The sequence below is a fragment of the Cheilinus undulatus genome, linkage group 17 (genome assembly GCF_018320785.1).
Source record: "Cheilinus undulatus linkage group 17, ASM1832078v1, whole genome shotgun sequence".
Lineage (NCBI taxonomy): Eukaryota > Metazoa > Chordata > Actinopteri > Labriformes > Labridae > Cheilinus > Cheilinus undulatus.
In genome coordinates, this window is record NC_054881.1 from 5,411,299 (window position 1) to 5,438,461 (window position 27,163).

At 40.1% G+C, this 27,163-nt stretch overlaps 2 protein-coding genes across 3 annotated transcripts in view; both read right to left on the reverse strand.

Annotated features, from left to right (window-relative positions):
• The window catches only part of pitpnb (phosphatidylinositol transfer protein, beta), a 36,549-nt gene extending 24,717 nt beyond the window's left edge, over positions 1-11,832 (reverse strand). Inside the window, exon 1 of the mRNA XM_041810731.1 lies at positions 11,786-11,832. Coding sequence (XP_041666665.1) covers positions 11,786-11,805 — 20 coding nt within the window. The 5' untranslated portion in view covers positions 11,806-11,832. The remainder of the gene's footprint in view (positions 1-11,785) is intronic.
• Positions 11,833-16,780: 4,948 nt separating this feature from the next.
• The window catches only part of ttc28 (tetratricopeptide repeat domain 28), a 192,892-nt gene continuing 182,509 nt past the window's right edge, over positions 16,781-27,163 (reverse strand). For both annotated transcript variants that reach the window (XM_041810875.1, XM_041810876.1), the window contains 12 exons: positions 26,982-27,126; positions 26,725-26,904; positions 25,072-25,634; positions 24,745-24,992; positions 24,418-24,542; positions 23,224-23,301; positions 22,974-23,133; positions 22,776-22,852; positions 21,501-21,630; positions 19,128-19,235; positions 18,400-19,045; positions 16,781-18,238 (listed from right to left, as the gene is read on the reverse strand). In XM_041810875.1, the coding sequence (XP_041666809.1) occupies positions 17,134-18,238; positions 18,400-19,045; positions 19,128-19,235; positions 21,501-21,630; positions 22,776-22,852; positions 22,974-23,133; positions 23,224-23,301; positions 24,418-24,542; positions 24,745-24,992; positions 25,072-25,634; positions 26,725-26,904; positions 26,982-27,126 (3,565 nt within the window). In that variant the 3' untranslated portion in view covers positions 16,781-17,133. The remainder of the gene's footprint in view (positions 18,239-18,399; positions 19,046-19,127; positions 19,236-21,500; positions 21,631-22,775; positions 22,853-22,973; positions 23,134-23,223; positions 23,302-24,417; positions 24,543-24,744; positions 24,993-25,071; positions 25,635-26,724; positions 26,905-26,981; positions 27,127-27,163) is intronic.

The following is a 27,163-nucleotide window of genomic DNA, read 5'->3' on the forward strand; positions in this document are numbered from 1 at the left end:
GTTTTGTTGCTCTGATTGGCCCATAAAGATGTGACAGACAGAACGTTCATCCAATCACACTCCAAGTTTTTTTTTTTTTTTCAAAGGCTCTGCCCTTTCCCAAACACTGTCTATGGAAGGTTTACCAGATGGATGAGTGAAACAAATCCATCTCGCAGTCAGGTTACTTTCTGCAGGCATTTTTGCAAACCTTTCAAGTACTCCCGAATACAAAAATAACTGCAGCCTTTTGTACAATTGTCATTGCACAGCCTAATATTGCAAATGTGATTAGATTAACAGCGCAGCACTTGTTGAGGGTACCACATTTGCATGCAAGAACTGATGTTTATTTTTCTCCAGAGATATCATTAATGACTACACGTCACAGGACCCACAAGACTTGGCAGCTGTAATCTAAAAGGCTACTAATTTTTAGGCTTTGATGAATGCAGAATCCCTATGGAACCAGTTTTGATCCTGATTCCTGTGTGTAGCGATTTAAAACAGAAGTGCTCTAAAACTGAGGTTGTCACATAGATATGAGCAGGACTGTACTGTTTTTATTTACTTCTGAGAGGTTGAAATTTGTGTGTGCTGTTCAGTGATTTTTGGAGATCATGAAAGGGGAAAAAGTTATTTTTCTATTTTTATGCAACCTGCTTAAATGAATAACTGTAGCAGTTTGATGTAGTGGAGAGAGAACAGGATTACTTAGGCTTTAACATACCCAGTCAGTTTGGTTAAAGAATCCTTTATATAGGCACACAGTTGAAGTTTCTCTAGTAGTTTTCTGTACCTCCTCCTCTCACCATTCATACAGGTCTGCACCAAGACTGACATGCTGCACCCCACCTTCAACCAAAATACAAACTGATTGATTGAGCTTCCTGGTGGGGCCGAGCGAGGGGTTAAAATATGCAGACAGGCTAAAATTCAGGGCAGGACTCCTGAAGCAGAGGTCGATAATGTGAACAGCCATTGTGTATTTACTAGATGTGGGAGAAAAAAATCGATTCTTAGATGCATTGAGATGTTGAGGTGGAAGATTCTGAATCGATTTATATATGTCCAATAATCAATAATCGATAGTAATTTAAATATTCAATACTGTGGAATAGCAGGAACAAAAAGGTGGAGGTGTGACATGCAGCACGTAACAACAAGATTTATATTACCAGTTGTTCATCTGTGAAAAAAGGACATTTTTATGTTTGTAATTTCAGAAATGTTACAAAGAAAAGATGCTGCTACCTTTGGTTCAGTGCAGTTGTAAATTTCCAGTTTACACACATCTTTAGTTAGAGCAGTGGTTCTCAACCTTTCCAGCCTGTGGCCTCCAAAATAAAGGTGCCAGAGACCGGGGACCCCCGCTGTACCTGAAGGTGGTTGAACAGCCATGCACAATCAAGAACAGTCATGTGGAGACAAGGCTGCCCATAAGGGGGGATAAAGGGAGAGCTTTATGGGACCCAGCCAAACCTTGGGTCAGAAAAACCATGGTCCATTGTAAAGTTAAGCTGTGGTATTCATATTTCATATTTAACCTGAATGATAACCACTCTTATCAAAGAAACAAATATCCTTTTAAAATCATTTGTGTAGTAAAAAGCCTTCTTAAAAATGTAAAACCCTTTTGTTAAACAAAAAAGAATTGAAATGGTTTAAAAATTGCTACAATGGGTTAATAATGGCAAAAAAAAGGTGGAAAAGGTGGTGAAGTTGGATTTCAAAGTAGCAGAATGAGTTAGACGTGGCAAAAATGGGCATAAATAGTGATAAAAGGGAGTTCAAATGTGGCTGAAATGGCTCTAAATTTTCAAAAATGCGTGGAAATTTGGTGAAATGGGACGAAACATTCCTATAAACTGTCAAAAAGGGTTAAATGAGAAAGAAAAAATAGGCAGATATTGGCAGAAATTGGTAAACTACCAAAATTGGGCATATTATATGGTGAAATTTGGTTAAAATGGGAAAAAGTGGTAGAAAGGGGTTAATAGTGGCAATAATTGGTCAGCAGAGGCAACATTAAGCTTAGGTGGCAAGAATTGGTTTGGAAATGGCAAAAACAGGCAGAAAAAATTTGTGGAAAGAGTTTAAAACTGACAGAAATTTGTGTTAAATGGGATAAATGTGTTAAAATTGGTGGGAAAAAATCATGAAAAGGGATAATTTTGACGAAATTGGGGTAAATTGGCAACAGTGTAATTTAAAACTGTTTTGGGGGCATCTGGAGACCCCCTCTCAGTGTCTCGCCGGCCCAAAGGGGTCCCGACCCCAAGGTTGAGAACCACTGAATTAGAGGATGGTGGAAATGTAACTAATCTCTCTTTTTTTTAACACAAATTTAATGCTTCTATTGTTTTACACAGTGAGAACAGAAACATAAAAAACTAACTGCATCAAAATGCACCAATAATCGATTAAGAATTAAATTGCAGCCCTATGAATAGTAATTGAATTATGAGGTGCCAAACGATTCCCACCTCTTGTATTTACAGTAAGACAAATGGAGATTAACAACAGAAATGACAACAATATGATAGAGTGGAATAATCGTCATGACGACAACAATGCTAATTTCGTCAACTAAAAATGTGTTTGCTTGAGTATCTGCTTTGCTTTAGATGGCTCTGATAAAAAAGCACGTCCATTGAAAGATGGAGCCCAGATTGCATTTCTAAGTGTCTAACAACTTTACAGAAATGCTCCCTACAGATATGACCTCCTTATGAGAGCAAAATCCTTTTTTGAAGCCAGAAACTGCTACTAAATCTCTCTCTTCAAAGCCACCAAACCCTGATATCAAAATCTGAAATTGTGCAGATGGATTTGTAGTTTGAGGCAGTGTTAATTTCGTCAACTAAAACTATGACTAAAACTATTCATTGACAGCCTTTTATTCCATGACAAAAACTAGACTAAAACTAACAAAAATAGATCTGTGATGACTAACACTGACAAAAACTAAGTTTAGTTTTCATCAAGATGACTAAAATTAGACTAAAATGTAAATTGGTTTTCGTCAGACATTAAAAATCTGTGATATTTCTCCATCCATCCATCCATCTTCTTCCGCTTATCCGAGATCGAGTCACGGCGGGGGTAGCAGCCTAAGCAGGGAAGCCCAGACTGCCCTCTCTCCAGTCACTTCGTCCAGCTCTTCCCAGGGGATCCCAAGGCGTTCCCAGGCCAGCCGAGCGACATAGTCTCTCCAGCGTGTCCTGGGTCTTCCCCGGGGCCTCCTCCCAGCGGGACTTGCCCGGAACACCTCACCAGGTAGGTGTCCAGGAGGCATCCGGACCAGATGCTGAGCCACCTCATCAGGCTCCTCTCAACGTGGAGGAGCAGCGGCTCTACTCCGAGTCTCTCCCAGGTGGCCGAGCTTCTCACCCTATCTCTAAAGGAGAGCCCAGACACCCTGTGGAGGAAACTCATTTCAGCTGCCTGTATCTGCGATCTCGTTCTTTCAGTCACTACCCACCGCTCATGGCCATAGGTGAGGGTGGGAATGTAAATCGACCGGTAAATCGAGAGCTTCGCCTTTTGATTCAGCTCTTTCTCAGACCGATGCAGAGACCACATCACTGCTGACGCCGCACCGTGAGATTTCTCCACTGCTAGTAAATCTGTCTAAATACAATGCATCTGTATCTTTCTGCCTCTCAGCTGTAGAAAGCAGGGACACCAGGTTTGGAAGGGTGCAGAGAGCACACTACCATGATTTGGTCCCAGATTTAGGCAAGAAAAAGAGGACTTTAATGGACTAAAACATGACTAAAATGTTTTTTTTTTGTTTTCATTGACTAAAACTAGACTAAAACTAAAAAGGGTAGAAATGACTACAGTGTGCCTAAAACTAAAGTACATTTCATTTAAAGCCTGAACTAAGACTAAAATTAAAAATAGCTGCCAAAATTAACACTGGGCGACAACACTCAAAAACTTACTTTGCTTATTCGAAATAAATCTGTTCATCTTGTGAAGATGATAAATTCTCCTTAGTTTTCTAGTCTTTCAACATCTTTCTTCATCTGTACACTAAGGTAATGTACTGAACTACTGAACTGCTGGACTGCTGCTCAGCTTTCATCCTAAATATAATCCAAACGATCGTGGTACAAAAAAACATTCACCCCCCGTACAGCGGGCGCACAATAAGACACTAGCTAATGAGACATGTTTGGTGTTTTGAACCAGGCTGTAAATCAGTTTATTTCTAGTGTCAAAACCGGCTGTTTAACACGTGTCCAGACGGGACTTCCGATGTTCCTGCAGCCAGCCTCAAGTGGACACTTGCGGTATAGCAATTTTTTGCACTTCCGCATTGGCTTCATCTTTCAGGGACGGAGGTTGCCGCTTGATTTTGTGGCTTCTTTCCTCCTCAACAAACCAAACATTTTAGTAGGAAACAAAAGGTTATTTGAGGACACCGTCTTGGTTATTGTGAGGATTTAGTGATCATTTTTCTAGCTGAACAGTGAAGCTTTATAACCTAGAAAATATTCAACCGTTTATTCAACTGTAGAAGTCATGGTTCTCTTCAGTTCTTTTTTGTTTTATTAGACAGGACTATATTAAGATCAGCATCTTTTTGGCATTTTTAAACAATGATAACCGAAATATCCACACGTGGACATCACAGCTCCTGCATGTCATACACCTTGGTTTTTCTACAAAAACACAGACCTAAGCCTCTACTTGGATGTGCTCTTTAAGATACAAAGAAAATTCTACAATATAAATAAACATTACATGTCATACTAAATTAAACTTTCAGAGAGCCTTGCAGATTTTGGCACAGACAGAAGTGTAACTAAAGGAGTGATGTTGCACAACTGGAAAAACAAAAGGCTGAGCAGAGCTTGAGGTTCTGGCTTTGACAAAAATGTTCAAAAACAACAACTGTGTGAGATTATGAAGCGGATCACTCACACGCCGAGTTAACACATTAAACCAAAGGTGTTTTAATCTTGTCTGACACAGAGCTGCGAGTGATTTCTGCACACCAGTTAGTATACCTGAATGGCTTAGTTTAGCTTTCAGCATGTGGCATGAAATCAATCAGAAAGCCCCGGGTGTTTGCATTGTTCTACTGTGGTTTTAACTCTTAATCTTCATGAAAGCAATGCAGCATTAGATTGGATATTAAATATGAAAGAAAGCTTTATCTACTCATCTAGATCTCTCTTTTCCTTCTGCATGACATCAAAAATCACAGGCCAGAAAGTTGTCTTGCTAAAGGAACTGAAAAGATCCAGCTCTCTTCAACTGAGTGTTAATAATTTACAAGTTATTGATCACCTGCTGTGAAGACATTGATTGTGTCAAGAAGGAGATGCAGCTTAAATCTTAATGAAAAAGAGAGAAAATGATGCTGTCAGAGACAGACATCAACAGGCAGTTTGCATTCTTCATATTTAGAGTCATGCGTTCTCTACAACTCAAAATAGCCGTGTTTACACTCGCTTTGTGATGGAGATTTGCTACAGAGGCAGCGGAGAGGAGGCCTGCACTTTGTCGGATGATAAAGAGGAAAACTATTTGAACTAGAAGCCTGACCAGAAACAGATCCAGTGTTCTTGTAGTCCAGGAAACCTGCAGTTATGTAAGATTTACAGTGAGACCTCCGAGTGCTCGGCCTGTGACACAGACCCCTGCAGCCCAGGGACTGTGATATTCTGACAGTCAGACAGGGAATCAGCCTTTACAGACATTTACATATTTCCTGCTTCAGTTTAATTTGTTAAAAGAAGAAATCAATACCTTATTAACCAGCTAACTATTAACAAGATTTCTTCATTGATCAGGTCATTTTTCAGGAAAAAAGTAAAATATTCACTAATCAGAGCTACTCATAAACGATGATTTGTTCATTTTGTGACTATAAATTGTTATTTTGGGCCCAATTTATCTATCAACAACCAGGATTGGGCGATTTGAAGCTGACAATGACTGAATATTTGCCCAAATTATGGATTTGTGATCAGCCAGCCTACAAAGGAATACCAGTAATGACACATGCAAAATGCCAGCAGGCCAACACGTGTGAGGAGACCAAGAGGAGTCCCTAACTGGTCGTTTCACACATTTACACCTCGTAAACATGGCAGCAAACACAAACATGACTGAGCCCAGAGCCAAGTGGCTTTGCAAGATAGAAACAAATATACTGTCTTGTGAAGATGACCGGATCTAGGCTGACCATCAAACCCAATTAGGCCTGATTGGCCCTCCATCGATCAGGAGAGCCTGGCTGACTTGAGGCTTCAGCCTCTCCCACATAATTAGACTTCACTTGGCTAACAGGGGGTGGCAGAGGGGGTCATTTTTTGTGTTTCTGTCCATCGGATAGTATTCATCAGAGATGCAGCAATTGTGAAAATCAAACCCAATACCAATGTTTAAAATGAAAATTTAGCTGATTCAGAGCATAAGCAACGCATATGAAGATGCTCAAATATCATCACTCGCCTCTTAACCCTTTACCTACTAAGTCTAAGAAATTTTGTTATTGCTCATGAAGTTTGGATTTGACATTTGAAATGTGAACCTATACATGTTTAGAACAATCACCTGTCATTTTTGGAGTCTAGGGCTCTGGGTGTGCAAAACACAGTGCAAAAGATAGCTATATACATAGGCGACAATTAGTGCAAATAAAAGGTGGAAAAATGCATTCTCAACATTCTCAAGTAACATATTGTTATTGCACATGACAAACACGCACAAATGCCACTATCTAACACTATTTTCTGTAAACAAAACACCGCTCTCGCTCGCTCTCCTTTTACTCTCTTCCTTTACTCTCCTTTCTCACTCGTCTTCTGCCAAAGCTGCCGTTTTCGCGGTGCTGTTGGAAATTACCGTAATATATATGTACCACACATCATATACGGCTGGAAAGCACAGATTCTCAGCTCTCTGTCAGCGATGGAAGTTTTTAGATTGAGCAAACTTTTGAGGAGTTACAGTGTTGAGAATCCGTGTAGCGGTCTCACAATACTTTTGGTGTTTTGCTATTAAAGCCCATGTCTTACAGTTGTGAGTACCGTAATGAACCATATATGTGCGCATGCCCACAATTCTCAGCTTTCCAACACCGCTGGAATTTTTCTGATCGGACAAACTTTGAAAGAGTTATGGTAATAATATTCTGGACATATAAAACACAGCGCCGGTGCTGGGTCAGTAGGTAAAGGGTTAAAATGTTTCACACCATATTCCATAATCATAGCCATTTATCCGTGTGAATGAAAGCTTCTTGAAGGTGACATAGCATCATCCTAGAGTACAAGATAATACTGGCAGCAAGCAGCCAGATCAGGCTGCCTCTGATGGAACAGCCAATAAGAGCGAGCGGAGTGGGACCAACTAGTTACTGAATCAAGTGCACTATTGAAAACTTGGGGAGTTATTGCGACAACGAGTGCCTTCACAATGTCTCATGCAAGACGTGCTGCAACAGAGAAGACAATGTCAATCATCCAGAGTTATTTTGCACGTGAAGCCAAATTTAACATGAATTTCTGTGGAATCCCACACCCATGTTCTCTCCACTGCAGAAATGGCAGGTAGGGGATCTTGCACTAGTAGGAACTGTCTGTAAGTTGATGCTCTTCCACTTTATTAAAATCAGATTTAAAGTTAATCTAGTGTAGAGCCAGCCTAGTTTACAGAGCAATTCAGGCACTTAGAAATCATAATAAACTTCTATGAACTTTTTACACATTAAGAAACTACTCATGAAACAACCTGGAGGCTGAAAATGAATAAAAATATCACATTAAGGCTTAAAAACACAGGGAGGATCATGTAACTGCTAACATATAGAATGTTCCTTTGTCAATCATAACCACAGCTGGCTTTCACAATAGTGATAACAACCCTCCCTCACATTATTATGCAAGTGTTAGGTTTCACAGTACAGGGTAGTAGGTTAAGCACATTCTGTGAGATTGTAAAAGATCAAGGCTACAACTGCAAAAAAATGGCATATGATCTTAGAGTAGAGAATTATGGTGTATTATGGTAATATGTACCTATAGACAAGAAATCCTGTGACTGATTCTATCATCTGTGAGTCAGAAAGAAGCACTTAACCACTTAAATATGGTGTTAACTGGGTGGCTTTACATGTTATAGGGTTTAACGGCTCATAACATAATCAATGACTGCGCTGTCCTACATTTATTTTTGGTTTTTGCATGCGGCTCTGGGAAAATGAATTAGAAACACTTAAAGAAAATGAACTGTTCACCTCTTTGAGATTCAGTCATGTATTTTTACCTCAGCACAAGCATGTTTGAGGCTCAAAGTGTTATCTATTTACACTTTTTATGAGTCACATGATTTCAAACTACAGAGACAAAATGAATCTTCACGACCGTTTGCATATGGATCAAACGATAATGTACCTTATAATACAACTTTGGCGAACACATACTTCATCAGGTAATCTTAACATGTTACTACTAGGGCTGGGCAATTAATTGCAAATTAGATTAAATCACAATTTGGCATACTGCAATTTTCAAATCGCAGACAGTGCAATATTTCTTTAACCTGAAAAGTGTCAAAATAACCAGTTTGATACAATCTTTGTTCTTTTTTATACTTTACACATTATTCAAACATTCAAGTGTCTTTTTTAATGTATTTATTTTTCTTCATCAAAATGAGAATAATATGAGAAATGATCATTTCTTCAATATAGCAGTTGATATCAAATTGGCTATACGAGCCAAAATCACAATAAGATATCTTTTCCTAAATTGTTTAACTATAGTTTAACTTATCTAATACTGTGCTTGTTATAATGTAGAATGATTTCTTGCTTATGTTTGTTGAACAACACATAAAATGATGAACCTAAACAATCACATATCAAATCGCAATCCCAATATTGTGGGAAAAAAATTGCAATTCGAATATTTTGACAAATCGTTCAGCCCTAGTTACTACATAATAGAGGACTTATATTTCTCCTGACAGACATCTTATCTATGCCATTTACATGGTGTAATAAAACACTAGGAAACTAGGGGTGCACAATATTATTGGCATATTATCAGTATGGATAGATACATCAATTTCTGACAATAATTACAACTAATATCTCAGCTGCAATTATCGGCCTTTATTGGCTCAAATTATCAGCAATATGAATGAATAAGTTTGTTGAGTTTCAGGCATAACCGATAGACCTACAACAGCTGATGTCTTCCTTTTTCATCCTTATTCTATAAACTTTAAAGTGTGCTTAAATGACTGTAGTGTTTAGGTCTGGAATTTCAAACTGAATTCCCCTTTTTATACCCAAATTTGAGCCGGCTCACTGGGCTTCTCTGAGAAGTCAGAAATGAATCAAGCATAACATTCAGCCACCAAAACTCATTTTTCAGTTCAGGAATGCAAGTACATAACTAAAATTTGACATATTAATCAAGAAATAATAATGTGCTTTACTATTTTTTCAGTTTTTTGTAAATCAGTAAATTTGAAAATTCATGGATAACAATAATAATTATATCTTAGCATTAAAAATATCATTTGGGTTAAAGAGCTTCTACATATTGGTGTATTAACCATTGCAGAAACATAAAAAATGATTTTGGTAATTACTCATGCTGTTAATTTAGGTTAGCTGTTGCATAAACCTTACTTTGGGTGGTGGTCTAATGAATTTGTTAAGCACTGTATATGCTATGTCTGTTTAAAAGTAACTGCTATTAAAAGATATGTTTACATAAATCAGGTGTGCAGAAGAGGAAGGAATCCCTAAAAAATGCCAACTAATGCACATGGTCTTAATCATACAAAAACCTTGGAGTACACATGCAATTTGAAAAATTAAGGACAAATACCCATGTAATTTTGAGAGGCAGGACTATTATCATTTGTTGCTGAAACTGGTATGAATATTGTGTAGTTTTTACTTGTAAAATATCAAAGTTCTAATTCCCAGTTATCATGACAATCCTGAAATATCACGTTCCGTAAGACCTGATTACAACTGAATTTTGCTACAGAAACTCGGCTTGAGCTTTTAACTCACTTGTGGAAAATAATTTCTGAGCACAAAGATAATATCCATGTAATTAATATTTCTGCCATTGCTGTCTTTCATACTGTACTTTGCTAAAAATTTCAGAATTTTCAAGATTTTCATACAAACAATACAATCTCTGTTTTGCTTACTGACAATATCAAAAGTACCAAAACTAAATAATAAAACAACTAAATTTTGATGTAAAAGGACTGACTGTTCTTAATGTAATTTGGAAAAAAAATCAGGAGTTTGTCTGCAATGTTTGATCATTGAAAACAAGAAATTACCCAATATCGGCTGCCCATGAGTCTAATTCTAACAGGTACTGATATGATTTGGTTTTTACATGTATCTTATAAAAGTTCAGACTTATTACACTGCAATCCAATATAATACTGCTCCTTGAAATCAACAGAAATAAAAAAATAGTTTAAAAATTGCAAAAAACACCTGCACATGGCCTAAATCGCAACGTTTCATTTCAGCTGCTTTTCTGTTTTGTTTTGGGTTTTTTTGTGAAATTAATAATAAGATAATACTAGATACCTAGGACTTCTATTTTTGCAGCTTTGGCATTAAAATTGCTTTAGTATAATTGTATTTTCTAAATGTCAAATCAAAGTTCAAACTTCTGGTATTGTGACACCCTGTTATGATAACATGATATCACGAGTGGAATAAAAGGCTGCCTATAATACCAGAAAGCTATGGATAGAAATCTCAGCTAAAGAGAAACACTCCCACACCCTCAGAAAGCAGACTAACTTGTTTGCAAATGTTTACACCTGATTATAGCTGTGATTTGAGTCAGCACGAACGCTGAGTGTCCACAGATAGCACAGGGCTACAATAGCTACAACAGGTACCATTATAGAGAGGGACTGTGAGATAGCGTAGTGAAAGCTAGCTGTTCTGTGATGAAAAAGAGCACGTTGTTTTTCCCGTGCATGTTTGGTGGCAGCTTTGAAAAATGGTCAGCTTATGGTTGAATTAGCCGCCCAGTTAAAGAGCTAACTCCTCGATGCTAGCGCCAACAAAAGTAACAGCAAAGTAGTTAGTCCTCCCATAACCTCATGCTAGCCTGAAGGGTACGACCACCGTGTGGTTCTGGGGGGAAACATCGAGTGGTAATTCCTGTTTAACTCTTTGTTAACGCCCGGTTGATTCTGCTGCACCAGCTTTAACTTAGCAGCTAGCTTATAGAAAGTGTGCTATACGTGAAGACCGTTAACTGAAAATTGGCATGCTAACAGCTAGCCGGCTAACTTAGCCAGCTAGCATTAATGGTAAATCCGACGGAGGGGAACCTTAATCTGTCACTCACGGGACTAAAGCTTAACATTACGGCACTTTAGAGATACAACAGCCTGCTAACTGACTAGCCATGCTAACGCTGGGGAAGCTATTAAAGCCATGTTTACTTGATGAATATGAACTGTTTGAGTATAATCACAGCACCCTATTTATGTAACTCATTTCCATTAAGAGGCTAATTATCCCCTCTGCTGCTACTACTCAGAAGCTAACGCTAGCTTGTACTAGCAACGCCTAAAAAAGACCGGTGAGTACCGTTATCCACGTCCTGATCCACCCTTCTCAAAGCTGCCTTTTTCCGTGCTACACAGCTGTCTAGTCGGGCCAAGGCCAGCGCTGAACAATACACGCATGTTTACTCCTGTTATTAAGCCCTCAGATTGGTGAAATTGGCCCTTTAAATGCGCCAGAATAGATTTTTAAAAAACATTTAACACTCACTATTCCTTGATGAGCACCATCTTCGTCACCCGGGCTGCGCTTGCGCACTGGTGGTCGACACCAGATAGAATTATCAACAAGTTAGTCCCGCCCTCGTGAATGAACCTGATTGGCTGAGAGATCCACACCATTCATTACAGTGTCTCATGCATTCAGTGATCATACTCTGTATACAGTGCTGTACTTCATTGAATCCAGGGACGGACAGCTACAATCTTTCTACTTTCACTACTGGTGAAAGAAGATATAGGCTACTGTATTGCTGCAATTTGTAGAATATTCTTATTTAGGCAAAAATTTGTGATTAAAGAGAACCAAATTCATACCTGTGGTCTAAGCCGCCTGTTAGAGGGGATAAAGAGGAAAGCTTTCTTGGGCCCATGGAGGTCAGGGAAATCGTGATCCACTGTAAAGTTAATCTATTTTATATTCAACCTGAATAATCACCACTTCTATCAAAGCAACAAAAATGTATTTTATTTATTTATGCTGTAGGACAATAAAGCATTTTCAGAAATGTAAACCCATTTTCTTAAAAGTGAAATGCCATTTTATTTGCAATTGTAACAATGTACATGGGCACACTGATGAAACCATTTGGAAAGTAATGTTGGACTTAATGGCCAAGCCATGATGTCCACAAGTATGAGGATACCAGAAAACAAATGTAAAAACTTTGAGGGGAAAATAAGGAAATAATTGCAGAAAGGCAAAAATGAGCAAAAATGGGTAAAAAGTGGCAAAAAAAATTGGTTCTTTAAAATAAAACAGTATATACAGCTAAGGTTTATGAAAGTGTATGTTACATTTTCTTAAATGGTAGCAGTTGAACAGAAGAGACTGTGTCCACTCGCCCTGTGTGTAGGGGTTGTTGTCCTCAAGGTGGACAGCCTGGGTTCTGGTCTGGTCTGTGGCTCCTTATCCACATGCTCTCTCTCCCCCAGTGTCCAGCTCTACCCACTGTCCTGGTCTAAATGGAGGCAGAAATGCCCAAATAATATACATTATTATATTATTATAATTATTATTATTATATAAAATTCTAACAAAATCCATTTAAAGATACACAGGATATTTATACATCCCTTTTGAGCCTGATACTTCAAATAATAGCCAGAAAATTCTCTTTTTTTGGAACTTAGATGTTTGGAAAACCTTCCAAAAAATTCATAATAAGAAAAATTGCAATTACATTTAACACACATACCCCACACACACACACACACATATACATATATATATATATATATTTAGTATCACATTCGGTGCGTGAGACATTTTTGGTAAGTCATAATCAACCGGAGGGCATCTTTATCATTTATCAGATTATGTAAAAAGGTTTTTAGGAAGAAGTCTCAGAAAACTGCATATAGATAGATAGATAGATAGATAGATAGATAGATAGATAGATAGATAGATTAAAAAAAAGGTAAATGTTTGAAATCCCAAGCTGAGTATGATTCATGACTGATTTTTACATCACTGTGGCTGCAGGGATCCCAGAGGATTAACTAGAGCGGCTGAAAAGACAATAATTAGAAGAATTACACATTACATTAATCATGATTTCGGATTTTTATCATGATTGAGCAGTTCTACTACTCATTGCATTAAAATGTAAAATAAAATCTCTCTGTGATGTTTCAGTTTCCTGCAAAGTGTTGGTTATGTTATGTTGATAAACCAAATCACAGACAGTAGTGGTTCATCAGAGTCTATTTCCTTATGATAGAGAAGTGAAACAAACAGGTAGAAAATAAAGAAGGATGACTTTGCTAAAGACCTGGTAAATTGGTTAACATGTAATACAAAAACACACACATAGAAAACAAATTATAACATATAGAAAAAATAATCATCTACACAACAGGCTTGGTGTATGTGTAACACTTTTAGTAGGTGTGGTGGTATATTTATTTCTAAGGCACCTTATATAAAATATTTGATATTGGTAATGACATATGTTTGATTGGTCACCACTCTGATGTCTGTTTAATACTCATAAAATGTGTTTTGTAGATGTAGATTATAATTCTTCTCACCTTGAAAATCTTTATAAATATTGAAATTTATTCAAAGTTATTGAGCCAAAAGTGCAAAATTTCCCTCTGAAAAACAGACCTAAAGCTTACAGAAATACTGAAGTAAGATTAAAGTTCCTAAGGACTGATTTATGTTATAAAGAAAATTAAAATGGAGCACATTTATTTGGCACATCCGTCAGAATTGGTATATTAACCTCCTGAGACTTGAGCTTTTGTTTTAAATGCATTTTTAGTTTCTCCCACCTTTTTGGGATCAGCAGGACCTGATAAATTAAAACATTAGACTGGTCTTTGGATGGGAATTTCTTGAAAATGTCCCCAACCAAAATGTACACAAATTCCCTAAAATTTCAAGGAAATTACCTGAAATTTCTGTGGAAAATCCTCAACATATTTCTAAAGTATTCCATAAAAAGTACCTTAAAATGTCTTTGAAGTCCTTAGATGTTTCAGTATAGCTTTATCATAAAGCCTAAACATCCCAGTAAAAAAGTCCTAGAAAAAAGCCATGCAAGTTCCTGAAAATTGACAAAATTTCATAGCAAATTCCCCCTGGAATTTCATAGTAAATTCCATAAAAATTTCAAAAAATACTTCCATAAAAATCAATTATTATTAATCATTAAATATCCAAATTTCACAAAAGATTCAAACAAATTCTTTTATAAATTTTCATGGAAATTTGTAAACATTTCAAGGAAATATCCCCACCTAAAAATTCCCCCCAAAATGCAAATACATTTCCTAATGTCCATGAAAAGACTTGAAAATTTCCAAACAAATTTTCCTAAATATCCCCCAAATTTTACCATATTCCCATGAAAATGCAAAAAGAAAAATCTGAAGCTAATTCCCCCAAAACTTTCAAACAGATTTTCCAAAATATAAAACATTTTCCCTGAATTTCCATGAAAATGCTTGAAAATTTCCAAGCAAATTCCCTGAAATATCCAAACAGCATAGTCTCCCATTATTTTAAGTAAATTACTTGACCTTCGAAGGCAAGCTGGACAAATATCTCCATAAGTCTAACAGCAGAAATTATTGCCATGTTGTAGGAAAGACGAGAGTGCATGCAGGGTCTTAGGAGGTTAAACAGGAGTCTGGCACTGCTGCAAAATGCTGATAATCACACATCCAACCACATCCGTACAAAAATAACAAAGCGTTTTCTTCACTTGTTGTTGTGTTTAATCATCTTTATAAAATGTATAATAATGACTGGAAAACACAGTTAACTTTACAAAATAAATGACAACAATAGGCATTAATAACACAACACAATAAATCCAGATCGGGTCATATTCCACAAATATAGCGAGCATTTAGTCGACATAAAATCAGGCATACAGTCAGCAGACTGTGAGTACAGTACAAGGAGGCAGTGACACACATGCTCTCGAATCCAAATAAAATTAAAGCCAGAGATTTCTCTGAGAGTCATTTTGTCCTTCCAGGTTTCTCCACAAGAAGGCACAGTCATCACATTCAAAACATCAACACCCCTTCACAAAAAAATAAGATCGTAACATGTAAAATCACTGTCAGTAAGAAACAGTACTGGTTCTCTTTTCTTCAGCAGGTATTGCTAAAAATGCAGCTGACAAACAGCTTCTGTCAAAGTACAAATGACTAAAATGACACAGAAGATCGGCCTTCAGGCTCTGGGTTCAGCTCATAGACTTTGTATAGAAGAAGTGGAATCAGCCTGGAAGTGGGATGACAGTCAACAAGACTTTAATCTGTGTGCTCTGTAATGGCCAGCAGGGGGAGACTTCACTGACTAAAAAGAAGATTGATTGTGAATTCCTTGAAAAAGGATTTTAACACAGAAGCCTAATTTATAACATAACATTAGCAAGTGACTCAAGTCTAGTTTATCCTTCTGATTGGTCTGCTGAATGACATCAGGTTATCTCTGACTAATGTCTACAGGCATAAACCAGCTGGTCACTTCATTAGGTACACCTGAACAACTGCTCAACAATGCAAGTATCAAATCAGCCAATCACATGGCAGCAACCAGTGCATTCAGGCGTGCAGACATGGTCAGGACGGTGTGCTGAAGCTCAAACCGAGCATCAGAATGGGGAGGAAAGGTGATTGTAGTGGCTTAGACCAAGCCATACTCAGTTTACACCAATGTAAGATTGTTGCAGCAGAAATCAAGACTTATCAAACTGGGCAATGTTTTCCAATCATCCACTGTCGACCTTCAGTGAGTCCCAGTGAACTGTAGCCCCAGTTCGCTGTTCTCATCTGTTCTTATCCTCTGATCTGTTTGGTTTTCTGCTGCTGTAACCCAACTGCTTCAGGGTTTGTGTGTTGTGCATTCAGAGATGCTCTTCCTCAGTTATGATGGGTGATTATCTGAGTTGTTGCCTTTCAATCAGATTGAACCAGTTTGTTTTTCTCCTCTGATCTCGGCCACCAACTAGCATTTTAGAGAACTGGCGCTCACGGGATATTTCCTCCTTTTCCCTGAAAACTCTAGAGATGGTTGTGATGGCGTAAAAGATACCAGAACAGCAGTTTGTCAAATACACCCATAACCGATTAAATAAATCATTAAATTGTTATGCTCAGTTTGAATTTAAGCACATTATTTTCACCATGTCTACTTCCCTAAATGTATTGATTGCAGCCATGTGACTGGCTGGTAAACAACCCCAATTCCAAAAAAGTTGGGGTGCTGTGTAAAATGTAAATATATACAGAATGCAATGACTGTCAAATCTCATAAACTCATATTTTATCCACAATAGAACATAAACATTTCAGATGCTGAGACTTTGAACTCTATCCCCTTTTTCACCTTTTTAACTCATTATTTAGTTTTTTCTTCTATTTTTTTTTACCTTTTTAACTCCTAACTTTGATTTTTAATCCCAAATATTGACACATCCATTCAAAATTTAACATTTTATCTTATTTTTTGACCTTTTAAAGTCATGATTCTGAATATAATCTCATATTTTGACATTTAGAGCTCATGATTTTTCAATTTCATCTAGTATTTTAATTGTTAAAAGTCACGATTTTTTACATTTTGGACTTTTTTTTTAGTCTCAATATCAATTATCATCAATGTTAAGTCTTCTCCCTATAATTCCATACTGGTGAAGATGAGGTTGACAGTTTATGGGAAATGTTGACCCTGTTAGGCCCCCAGGTTAGACCCAAATTCAGAATCCAGCCCCTGCTGTGATTGAGTCTGTCACCCCGGCTCTAGTGGGTGACGTTATGGTAGCTGGAACCACTTCTTATATAAAGACTATGATTCTGCAGTAAATATCCACACTCTCAACATTTAGATGAAGGGAAAAAATGTCCAGGAGAGTGAAACTTGTAGCCGTTCCCAGAGGGAAGTTTAATACTTCCTTTGGAGTTTGTGGGTTTAGTAGAGGGAGGAGGCGGAGGAGGTTTAGCCTCCAGATTGTGGTGACCGTTCGCCTTCTCACCAGTGTTGTTCTCCTTCGATTCCTCCTCGTCTCTGCTGGCAGACTTGTGTCGAGGTGAGAGATTCAGCAAACCTAAAACATCTTTCTGAACTGTACTCATTTTTTTATTCTCACCTCGGAGTAAACTGGCGGGACAGGGCCCCTCGTGTTTCTGACTGGCGTTGGCCCAGAATGTCTTTAAGTTATGAACAGTCTGGACCTTACTATCCGGTTTGTTTTGGTTCAGTTCGGGGGTGTTTGCAGGGCTGGAGGAGGCAGAAACGGATCCTGCAGAGGAGTAGGAGAGGGCTGGGGAGGGGGCGGTGTCAGCAGGAGAGTGGGCGGTGAAAGGTGAAGGGGGTTGTTTTAGTTTGACTGAAGCGTGGGCGTGCACATCTGGGGAACCTGTGTAGAAAGGTGAATCCATTTTTCTCACAGAGACTGATAAAGACGGAGAGGAATGAGCCGGGCTCGTGTACCCGGAGCTGATTTTCTGTAGAGATGAGGAGCGGGATGGAGGTTTGGGTCGGGTGGGAGGAGGTGTTGAAACAGAAGGAGAGAGGGGTGAAAGATGTCCAGAGAGGGAGAGAGGGGAGGAGGAAGCCTTTAAACTCGCCCTGCTGGGAGGTCTACTGAAGGCGCTGGTCTCAGAGGGCTGAAACCCCCGCGCTCCTCCAGTGAGAGTCGGCGTTGTGGGGGTAGAAAGAGAAGTCTGCCTTGCCTGCGCCTCCTCTCTCTCGCCTCCTCTCTGTGTCGTCCCTCTGATGTTTGCTTTCTGAAGGCTCTCCACGGCGTGCATGTGGCTCTGCGTCTCCTCCAGGATCTTCTGGGCCAGCTCCTGTGGGTCCAGCTGTCCCACCGGCACCGTCCTCTCCTCCTGGGATTTCACCGTGCTGTCTGTCTCTGTGCTCGACTGGTCTGACTCCGAGCTGCTAACCTTCCCTTTCCCCGTCCTTGAAGGAGATGAGCTGGAGGAAAATCAAAGACAAAGTTTTTTTTAAACAATCACCAAAAAGTTTTATTTTCAAGTCAAGTAAACCCAGGAATTTTCATCCAGGGTGTGTTTTGCATCCATTGCATAACCACTTGAGGCTCTCATTTCTGACCAAACCAGTGATGCTAGACTCACATCTGCTGCCTGTCTCTGGGACTCGCAGGTTTTTGAGGCAGTGGAGGCGGAGCTTTTATTGGTGATGTAGGCGTGCTGACGCTCCCCTTGGATGACGTTGTAATAGGGTACCCATGACCCCCTGCAGCCCCTCTCCCAGCACCCCCTCTGCCCTGTCTGTGTCCTGCAGGCAGCGGCAGCGTGTCACAGTCCCTCCTTCCTCGTCCTAACGGCTCGCTGCTGATGATGGAGTAACCCTCGTACTCCTCATCCTCCCCTCCTCCTCCTCCTCCTCCTCCTCCTCCCTGACTGGTCAGCCGACCCCTCTGCAGACCTCCCGAGTTCCGATGTGAGGAGTACAGACCCCCTCCTCCTCGAGATCTGTCCAGGTCCTGTTGATGCGAGCGCTGGCTGATGATGTCACTTCCTGCGGGCTCGGGTCGGGACAGGAAGCTGAGGGAGGAGGCGAGGGAGCTGAGGCTGTAGACGGAGATGGCGTCACAGGAGAGGTTGTCGGGACAGACGGGGGGTAAGAAGGAGGGCTGAGGGGGGTAACCGCTGAAGGAGAGGGGTAAGGAGTGAGGCTGGGAGGTGGACTGGGAGGACGACAGAGACTCCAGGGACGACGAGCTGTCCATGCTCAGACGCTTAGGAAGCTCTGTGGAGTCTGAAACAGGCACAATGAGTGTTACAATGGAGTAATAAACAAGATTTTGATGTTTATCCTTAAAGTTCTGCTTTATTCTCACCAAAGAGAGCCAGAAGAGACTGAAGAGCAAAGTGCATGATGCGTCTGCTCGCCTGTTTTCCAGTTTTTAGTACGACTTCCTCCTGACCGACCTCACACAGGTCAAAACCTAAGAGAAGAAAGAGTATATTAAAAGTTACTCAAATGTTGGTCTTGTGAAAGAGTTTAAACTTCTTTATTTCCACTGTAGACTAGTTTTTAGCCCTTGCGCCTTGGTGCATGTCCAGTGTGCGACAGCTACAGCTGTGTGGGAATAAGTGGGTGATCCATGCAATGCTGGGACCATGTAGATCCTCCTTGGATGTGAATTCAATTCAATTTAATGACACATTGTACTTTGTATATGAGGTAGTATTCCCTTTCAGCAGCAGGTGGCATTATTACAAAGAAAGATGCTGATATGTAGAGGTGTCAAGACTCATATTTATTGTGTAAAATACAAAGAAAATGGGATGTATAATCTAAGAGGAACTACTAGCATCTTTTCATTCATTCAACCTTTATTTAAATCTCAAGGAATAACTGAGAGCATGCTCTCATTTTCAATGATGTCGAGGGTACAAAGTTATTCAAAGTTCAAGGTAAAAGACAGTCACACTTAAAGGCAGAATAATCTAAGATCATGGTTTTGAATTGACCCATGTGAATAAATGTTTGCTGTTTGAAATTTCATTGTTAAGTCTTCCATGTGAATACAGCAGAAAAGCTTAAAGTGGTTTTCCAAATGAAATGTTTGTCCTTGGGATTTTTAGCATCAGCCAGTCACTAGATTTTGTTGAGTACTGATTGTAAGATTGACTTAACAAAGATGTGAGGTATGATGGCAAATTGCAAATCAAGGCTTTACAGATAAATACAAAACAATGTCTATCACACCTTACAGTTTTGGGTGCCCTGCCCACTTTTTCATATAAAATGCAGTGATGAGTAGAGTAACTGTCACCAGTAATAAATCTGAGGGTTGAATGATAAATGGAATTTAGGGGGGCCAGAGCGGAGGCAGAGGCATTCCTGTCAAGTCTAGGACAGATAAAAAGACAGCTTAAATTATTTTTCAGCTGAGCATTGGGAAGTGAGATTTGTTTCTGCAGAGGAATCCAATTTACTGTAATAGTTTGTTGGCAAGTTTATAAATGTGGAATTTAAATTAGAATTTTTGGTCAAGCAAGACACCAAGTGGTGATATGAAAGTTATGGTTGTCAGGAATGGCCCTGTTTTTGAGAATAACATGAATTTGGATTTGTTTGGGTTAAGAACCAGTTTCAATTTACACAGAGTTTGTTTGATTAAAGTCTTGCTGAAGGATTTCAATGGCTGAATGTGTGGTGTAGTGAAGCAATACAATACTGTGTCGTTGGCATAAAGGTGAATGTTACAATTTGTAATAGCAGATGTAATGTTGTTGATATGTAATGTAAATAAAACAGGACCCAGTATTGAGCCTTGTGGAACTCCCTTTGACAATGGTAGAAACAAAGAGCCTTCTTGTCCTAAAGCAAAACACATTGTTGCCGCTGTGACAGATAGTCCAGGATTCAGAATCTTACAGAAAGTGGTGCTAAAGCAAAACCATAATTAAACCTTTACATGTGTACAGGACCTGATCCTGATCATACAAGTGGAGTTTTAAGCCAATCAGATGTTTCATATCAGAATTAGGCCAACTTCCTGTCAAACTGGTGAGATATCTAAATGCTCACCATAGTCAGTAGGGCATCCTTTAATAAGATTGGTCAGTGTTTTTGACAAATATCTAGGTTTTTCTATCAAGCTCTGAGTTAAATATATTCAAATTAGCAATAGAAATAAAGATATTGCTCTGTTCTGCCACTTCCTGTTGCCATGTAGCTCTTACCCAGTCCTTTATCTCACGTTTGGGCCTTGTGCAATGGAATTGTATGATTCCAACTAAATACGAACATTTCCATACGAACTGAGAATTTTCTGGAAGGTTTTTTGGACTTTTGATGCATGTTAAGACCTATAGATACAATAGGGTCCTCGCTCTGAGGTCAGTGTTAGGGCCCTACTAACAGGCATTTTATCCAAATCTATAGCAACACAATGATATCAGTCCAATTTCATTCATAATTTGGTGCCTAGCATGGCACAGCCTAGTGTTTTATGGTGCATTCCATGTACGTGGGCGACCTGGGTTCAAGTCGGGCCTATGGCCACGTTCTAGCATGTCTTTCCCCCACTCTCTCATCTCTGTTTCCAACTCTATCCACGTTCCTCTGTCAATAAAGGCATAAAAAGTGCAAAAAATGTATCATTTATTATGATTTGTAGTCTAATAATCCCTTGTTTAATTTGAACTGGTCTTTAGCAGAAAGTTACACCCTGAAAGCCAAAGCTTTGTCTGTTACTCACCAAGTGCAGCGAGGAACTCGTGGCAGCCTGGAAGTCTCCAGAGCTGAACGCTAATCGACACCTGAATGGGGGCCAGAGAAAAGTCCTGCTCCTTCTCGCTGGACTGTAACTGAACCAGGACCTGATGGAGCTTTGAAGAGAAGGAGGGTGATAAAGGTTCAGAGGAAGAAGAAAAAGAAGAGGGAATTTACTTTACATTTCTCATTTAAGAAAGACTGAGGAATCACCCACATCACAAAGCCTTTTCTTATAAAAACTTTGTGTTTTTAGCTTCTTGTGCACACTTTGACCGGTCGAGTTCAAATCAGAAAACGTCTTAGTTAAAAAACTTACCATTCCCACCATGCTTTTAACCGCCTTTGTGAGGTGGGTTTGAGAGGAAAGAAAAAGGATTTTAGTGTTGTGTTTCAGTGTTTTTTGTTTGAGTCACTGCACAAAGGCATGCATGAATGACGATAGCTGATGATGCTTGTTATGGAGGATCTTAGATGGTGTGTTAATTGTGAGTGATCCTAGCTCTGCAGGGTAACAGGCTGTATAAGATGAATAGCTGAGTTTGTTTTTAATGATTCTGAAGAATTCATTTCATGTCATTTGAGATGTTTTTGATGCATTAAGGAGATGTAGAGGGTAAGGTGTAACCACAGGTGATCATCTCGGAAACATGTCAGATTTGCACAGCAATCAAAGGGGAAAAAACACACATGCATCATTCAGATATAGAGATGCAATCATACACCCAGTGGTGAAAAGTACATACAGTATTTACTAGTGTAGTTTTATTAGTACAAGTCAAGTATAACTAACTGGTTGAACTTCATTTTTTATGCAACTTTATACTTCAGGTCTACACAATTACAGATAGAAAAACTGTGTTTTTACTCCTATAAATTTAATATGCAACTGCAGTTTATAATCACAGATGATTATTGTTTCATGTGCATTTCTATATCACAGTTTTGGAAAGTCCAGCAAAGCCAAATTCCTTGTACACATTTGTGGCTGATAAAACTGATCCTAATTACTTCAGAAGAGTTCAAATTTGTTGTAATAATATCTGAAATCTCCAAAAATGCCACTTTTAGCCCCATGTTATGTTTCCATTATGTATGAAACTTGGTGCTGTACTTTTACCTTTTAATTCAGGATCTTTAATTGGAATATTTGAGTATATTTACAGTTATGTGGAATTTTAAATCAAGTAATGCATCTGATTTCCTCCTCCACCACTGGCATAAATGACTGTCACCACAACACCACAGAACATGTCAGTACCTTATGGATGAGCTGCTCTCCTGCTTCAGACGCTGTGACCAGTTTACAGAGAGCCTGCAGAGCAGCTGGAGTCAGACCTGAAGGATAAGCAAGTTTTTTAGCTTAAAAAGGGGGGTAATATGTGATAAATAAAGTTGCATGACTGAGACCGAACAGGTTGTTCCTGTATCATTTTTAATAATGTAGGAGCTGTGGTACCAAGCAGAGACTGCAGAGTGGTGCTGCACTGTTGCAGACGATCACCGGGGTCTGACGTTGGGAAGAAAACCGCCGCTGGAAGACCGGCGCCGCTACCGGTGAAATCTAACCGGAAACCCACAGCAGACAAGAGAGCCTGCCACCCAGGCACCCCGCCGACCTTAAACCCAGAGAAGAAGAGGCATGGATGTGAGCAGAGAGGACACGGAGGATGACATTTAAAGGCAGAGAGAGATGCGAGCACACAGACCTTGTTCTCCACGCTTTGCTGTGACGTGTACATCGGGTTACACTGACCGCTCTGAATACGCTGCAAAGATTTCTCAACCTGCAGAGAGAAAAATAACTTTATATCCTTTAATATTTTTTTCAAAGGCCTCACTGAATCATACATAAAATGCAACCTGATGCTCCACCCACCTCCACAGGATTAATGTACTAAATCACACATGTTCTGGCACCTTTACTTTAATGTCACTAAGCACTGTGACATATTTCAGAATGCTTCATGGAAACCTCAAAGCAAAGACATGGTAGACAGCTTCACTGTTTTTAACAGCTTTTCTCACTAATTTTGCCATAATAGTCCACTAAAAAATATTTGTATTTTTCAGTGAATAAACCTTATAAGAGGCATGTTTTGGGGACCTCTGAGAACAATATACACTTGTCTTAAAGGGGTAAAATATGTGTCCTTTAATGCAGATTGCCCTATCCATGCATCCATCCATTTTCGATACCGCTTATCCCATTGGGAGTCGTGGGAGGGCCTGGGGCCTATCCCAGCTGTCATTGGGTGAGAGGCGGGATACACCCTGGACTGGTCACCAGTCAATCGCAGGGCTGACATATAGAGACAGACAGCCAGGCACGCTCACATTCACACCTACGGCCTATTTAGAATCACCAACTAATGTAATGAGTTTTTGGTGGTGTGAGGAAGCCAGAGTACCCGGAGAGAACCCATGCATGCACGGGGAGAACATGCAAACTCCGCCCAGAAAGCGAACCAGGAACGTTCTTGCTGTAAGGAAACAGCGCTAACCCCTGCACCACCATGCAGCCCTTGACACTTTTCCATTAATCCTTAATAAGTGTTACTGCAAAGTATGCTTTCCATACTAATACTGCTGATTATAATGTTCATAAGGCTCCAGATGCATGCTAAATTAATTCCAATTAAATTATAGGTCCACAAGCGTGCAGATAGCCCAGTGGTCTAAGGTGCAACCCATGTACACGGGCGGCCCAGGTTCAAATCTGGCCTGTGACCCTTTGCTGCACGTCTCTCCCCACTCTTGTCCCATTTCCAAGTCTTTCCACTGTCAAATAAAGGCATGAAAAGGCCCCCCAAAAAATGGGTCCACTCTCTGTAAAGATGACTCAAATAGCAGCTTGCAGCACTGACACTGTGAATAACTTTCTAGGTGTGCATGTGTCTCACCAGGTGTAGCAGCACTCTCAGGGCGTCTCTGGCTCTCTCTGGGTACTGAAGGATCTCTGACAGAGCCTGACCAACCAGAGACATGGGGCTGTTCAGCTTCACATCGCTGCCAATGAGCATGTAACCTGAAGGAAAACACGCTCCGAGATATTTAACACATTTAACATTTGATTACATCAGATCATCTTTCTCAATGCTTCATTAAACTTTCAGGAGAAACGCTGGACTCAGTTTGAACTCCTCTCTGCTGCAGGATTCTTTGTGAGAAGAGGTAAAAAGAAAGAAATATTAAAAATACTTGATATTTTAGGTTTAGGCTTCACTCACCGGCCCAGTTAGAGGGGTGTGAGAAGTGTTTGCTGCTCTGCAGCGTTTTCATGGCCTCAGTCAGAGCAACGCTGGCTTTAGTGCCGTTGAGCAGCGCCGTGTAGAAGGTGTGTGTGAACAGTTTGGAGGCAGCTATCGGCACAGGCCACAGAGAGACACAAACACAGTGGACCCCAGCAGCAAGGAAGGCTCGAGTCAGACCCACCACCCCATCAGCTGACACCTTACCGCTCGACTCTGGGTACAACCTGAGGGTGGGAGGAGTCACAGATCAGGTGGGCAAATCAAATCAGAGAGGGTTTTTTAAAATCGTGCACAGATTTGTACCTCAGAACCACCAGTTTGACGTTCAAGCAGAGGTCCAGGATGTCTGCAGCAGTGAGGAGGAAGTCATGAAGAGGAGGACTGTCACACACACTCTCAACGTCACACACACTCTCTCCATCGTCGCTGGTTTCGTCTGCTTCTCGGAGTCTCTCTGGGCTGCTGTGACTCTTTGAAAATGAACCTCTCATTTTCCCGTTTTGACCTCCAGCCTCTCCTGAATTCGACGCCCCACACGGTGACTTCTCTCTGCTTCTTCCTCCTCCCGCGTGCTCCTGGCTGGGTGCGAGGACCAAAGCGGCGAGTTTCCAGGAAATATGAGTGGCAAAGTGGACGCACTCGGCCTGACTCAGAGCGGCTAGAACGCGCTCTTTTGTGGCGTTTGCTCCAGTTAAAGGATGACACCCTAGCTGATCTCCCAGCCATAATGTTTCCTCCTGGGCTGAAGGTAAGGGACCCCAAAGCCAGCGGTCCATCACAGACGACGGCAGGCGAGGAGCTCCAATCACAGCAGCCACTGAACCTCCATCTGAGCAATGAAAAGGGCCACCACGGCGAGGATGAGGCTGTGGGGTCAACATGTATGAGATTACATTTCAAATGCAGATATTTACTGGAATTTTCAATGCATTTGTGGTTCAGAAATATTAAAAATACTTTTTTATGCATGCATTTGTGAAAAATTCTAGCTTTACAGACAGCGTGCTTCTAGAATTACTGTGTTTTTGCACCTATAATCTAAATCTGAGACCTGTATGTTGTGAATGCAAAATGACTGCTGCACAAGAAAAATACTGTCCATTGTAGGTTTCCTTCATTTTGAGCTACTATTTGTAGAATTTTTGCACAGAAATATCTACATGAGAGTGGAGAATGACCTCTGGTATCTTATATACAGTACCGTGCAGAACTTTAAGGCATGTTTCAGCCAAAAACTGAGGCTAAAGTAAGGCGTAGATATGGGCACAATCAGACAGGAAGGAGGATTGACACAACCCCTGTTACACTCTGAATGTATTTGCATTTCACCATGGACATGGGAAAATAGTCTGTTTAAAAAGTCCACACATTTAGCATGGAGTAAGGGGTGGATATGGTGAGTAAGCACAGCTTCTGCACTGTCCAGGTGGTTCGTAGGGTAGCCACAAGCCCCTGGTCTTGCTGTGGATGCCTCAAGGGCCCAAAAACCATCAGCAGTCTTAGGCGTACCACCAGGAGTGACAAGGCCTGGACAAAAGAGATTCCGTCAAGCTTGACCTTGGCTGTCAAGTGACACACATGTGTTGACATGTGCCAGTACACTAGCTGGATTCACCATTCTTGACAAAAACCACTTTGAGTGTACACACGGATTAGCAGCCATTACATCATGTTTAACTGCCAGCTGAAGTAACCTACAGTAGCATTTTCTCTAGCGCTTTACAGTTTTTTCTCTGTCTGATTTATAAATATGCAAAAAAAAAAAAAAAAACAGATTTAAAGGTCTCCAAACACTACCTACCAGAACCAGCACAACAAAAATAAAACACTATTAATAGGGAATGTTAGACAAGCTAAAAAGAGTATAAAATAATGCACAAATATCAATTATCAGTCATGAAACAGACTGGAAACAGTGTTTAAGATGACTAAAATCCAAGCATGCAACTTGCATACCTTGATTGTGGCCCCCAGGCTAGCTAAAGAAGGTACAGAGATGAGACTGAACCTCTCATAAAGGTATTCATTAGAAGAGCTGCCTTTGAGCAAGGCAAATGGGATCAGGTACAATTCTCCCTCAAGGACCAGGACAAGCTGTCTGTGTCTGCCCACCGGTCCGCTGCTGTGCATCAGACCCTGAGGAGAGGAAATAAGACAAGTTAAATAAGCTCAAAAAGAACATGTAAATACGCAGACTTCCCAGAAAAACATACCCCTTCCATTGGTGCAATGAGTAAGTCGTAAAGCGCTCGTAAAGGAGGTTTGCTGATGTTACTCGGTCGACAATGAGGAGAGGATAAGCCGTCCTTTGCCGGAGAGACTGTAGCGCTGTAGAGACTTGTCATGCTCTGGCAGCTTCTGTAGGAGGGAAACACAAACATGGCAGAGACGACAG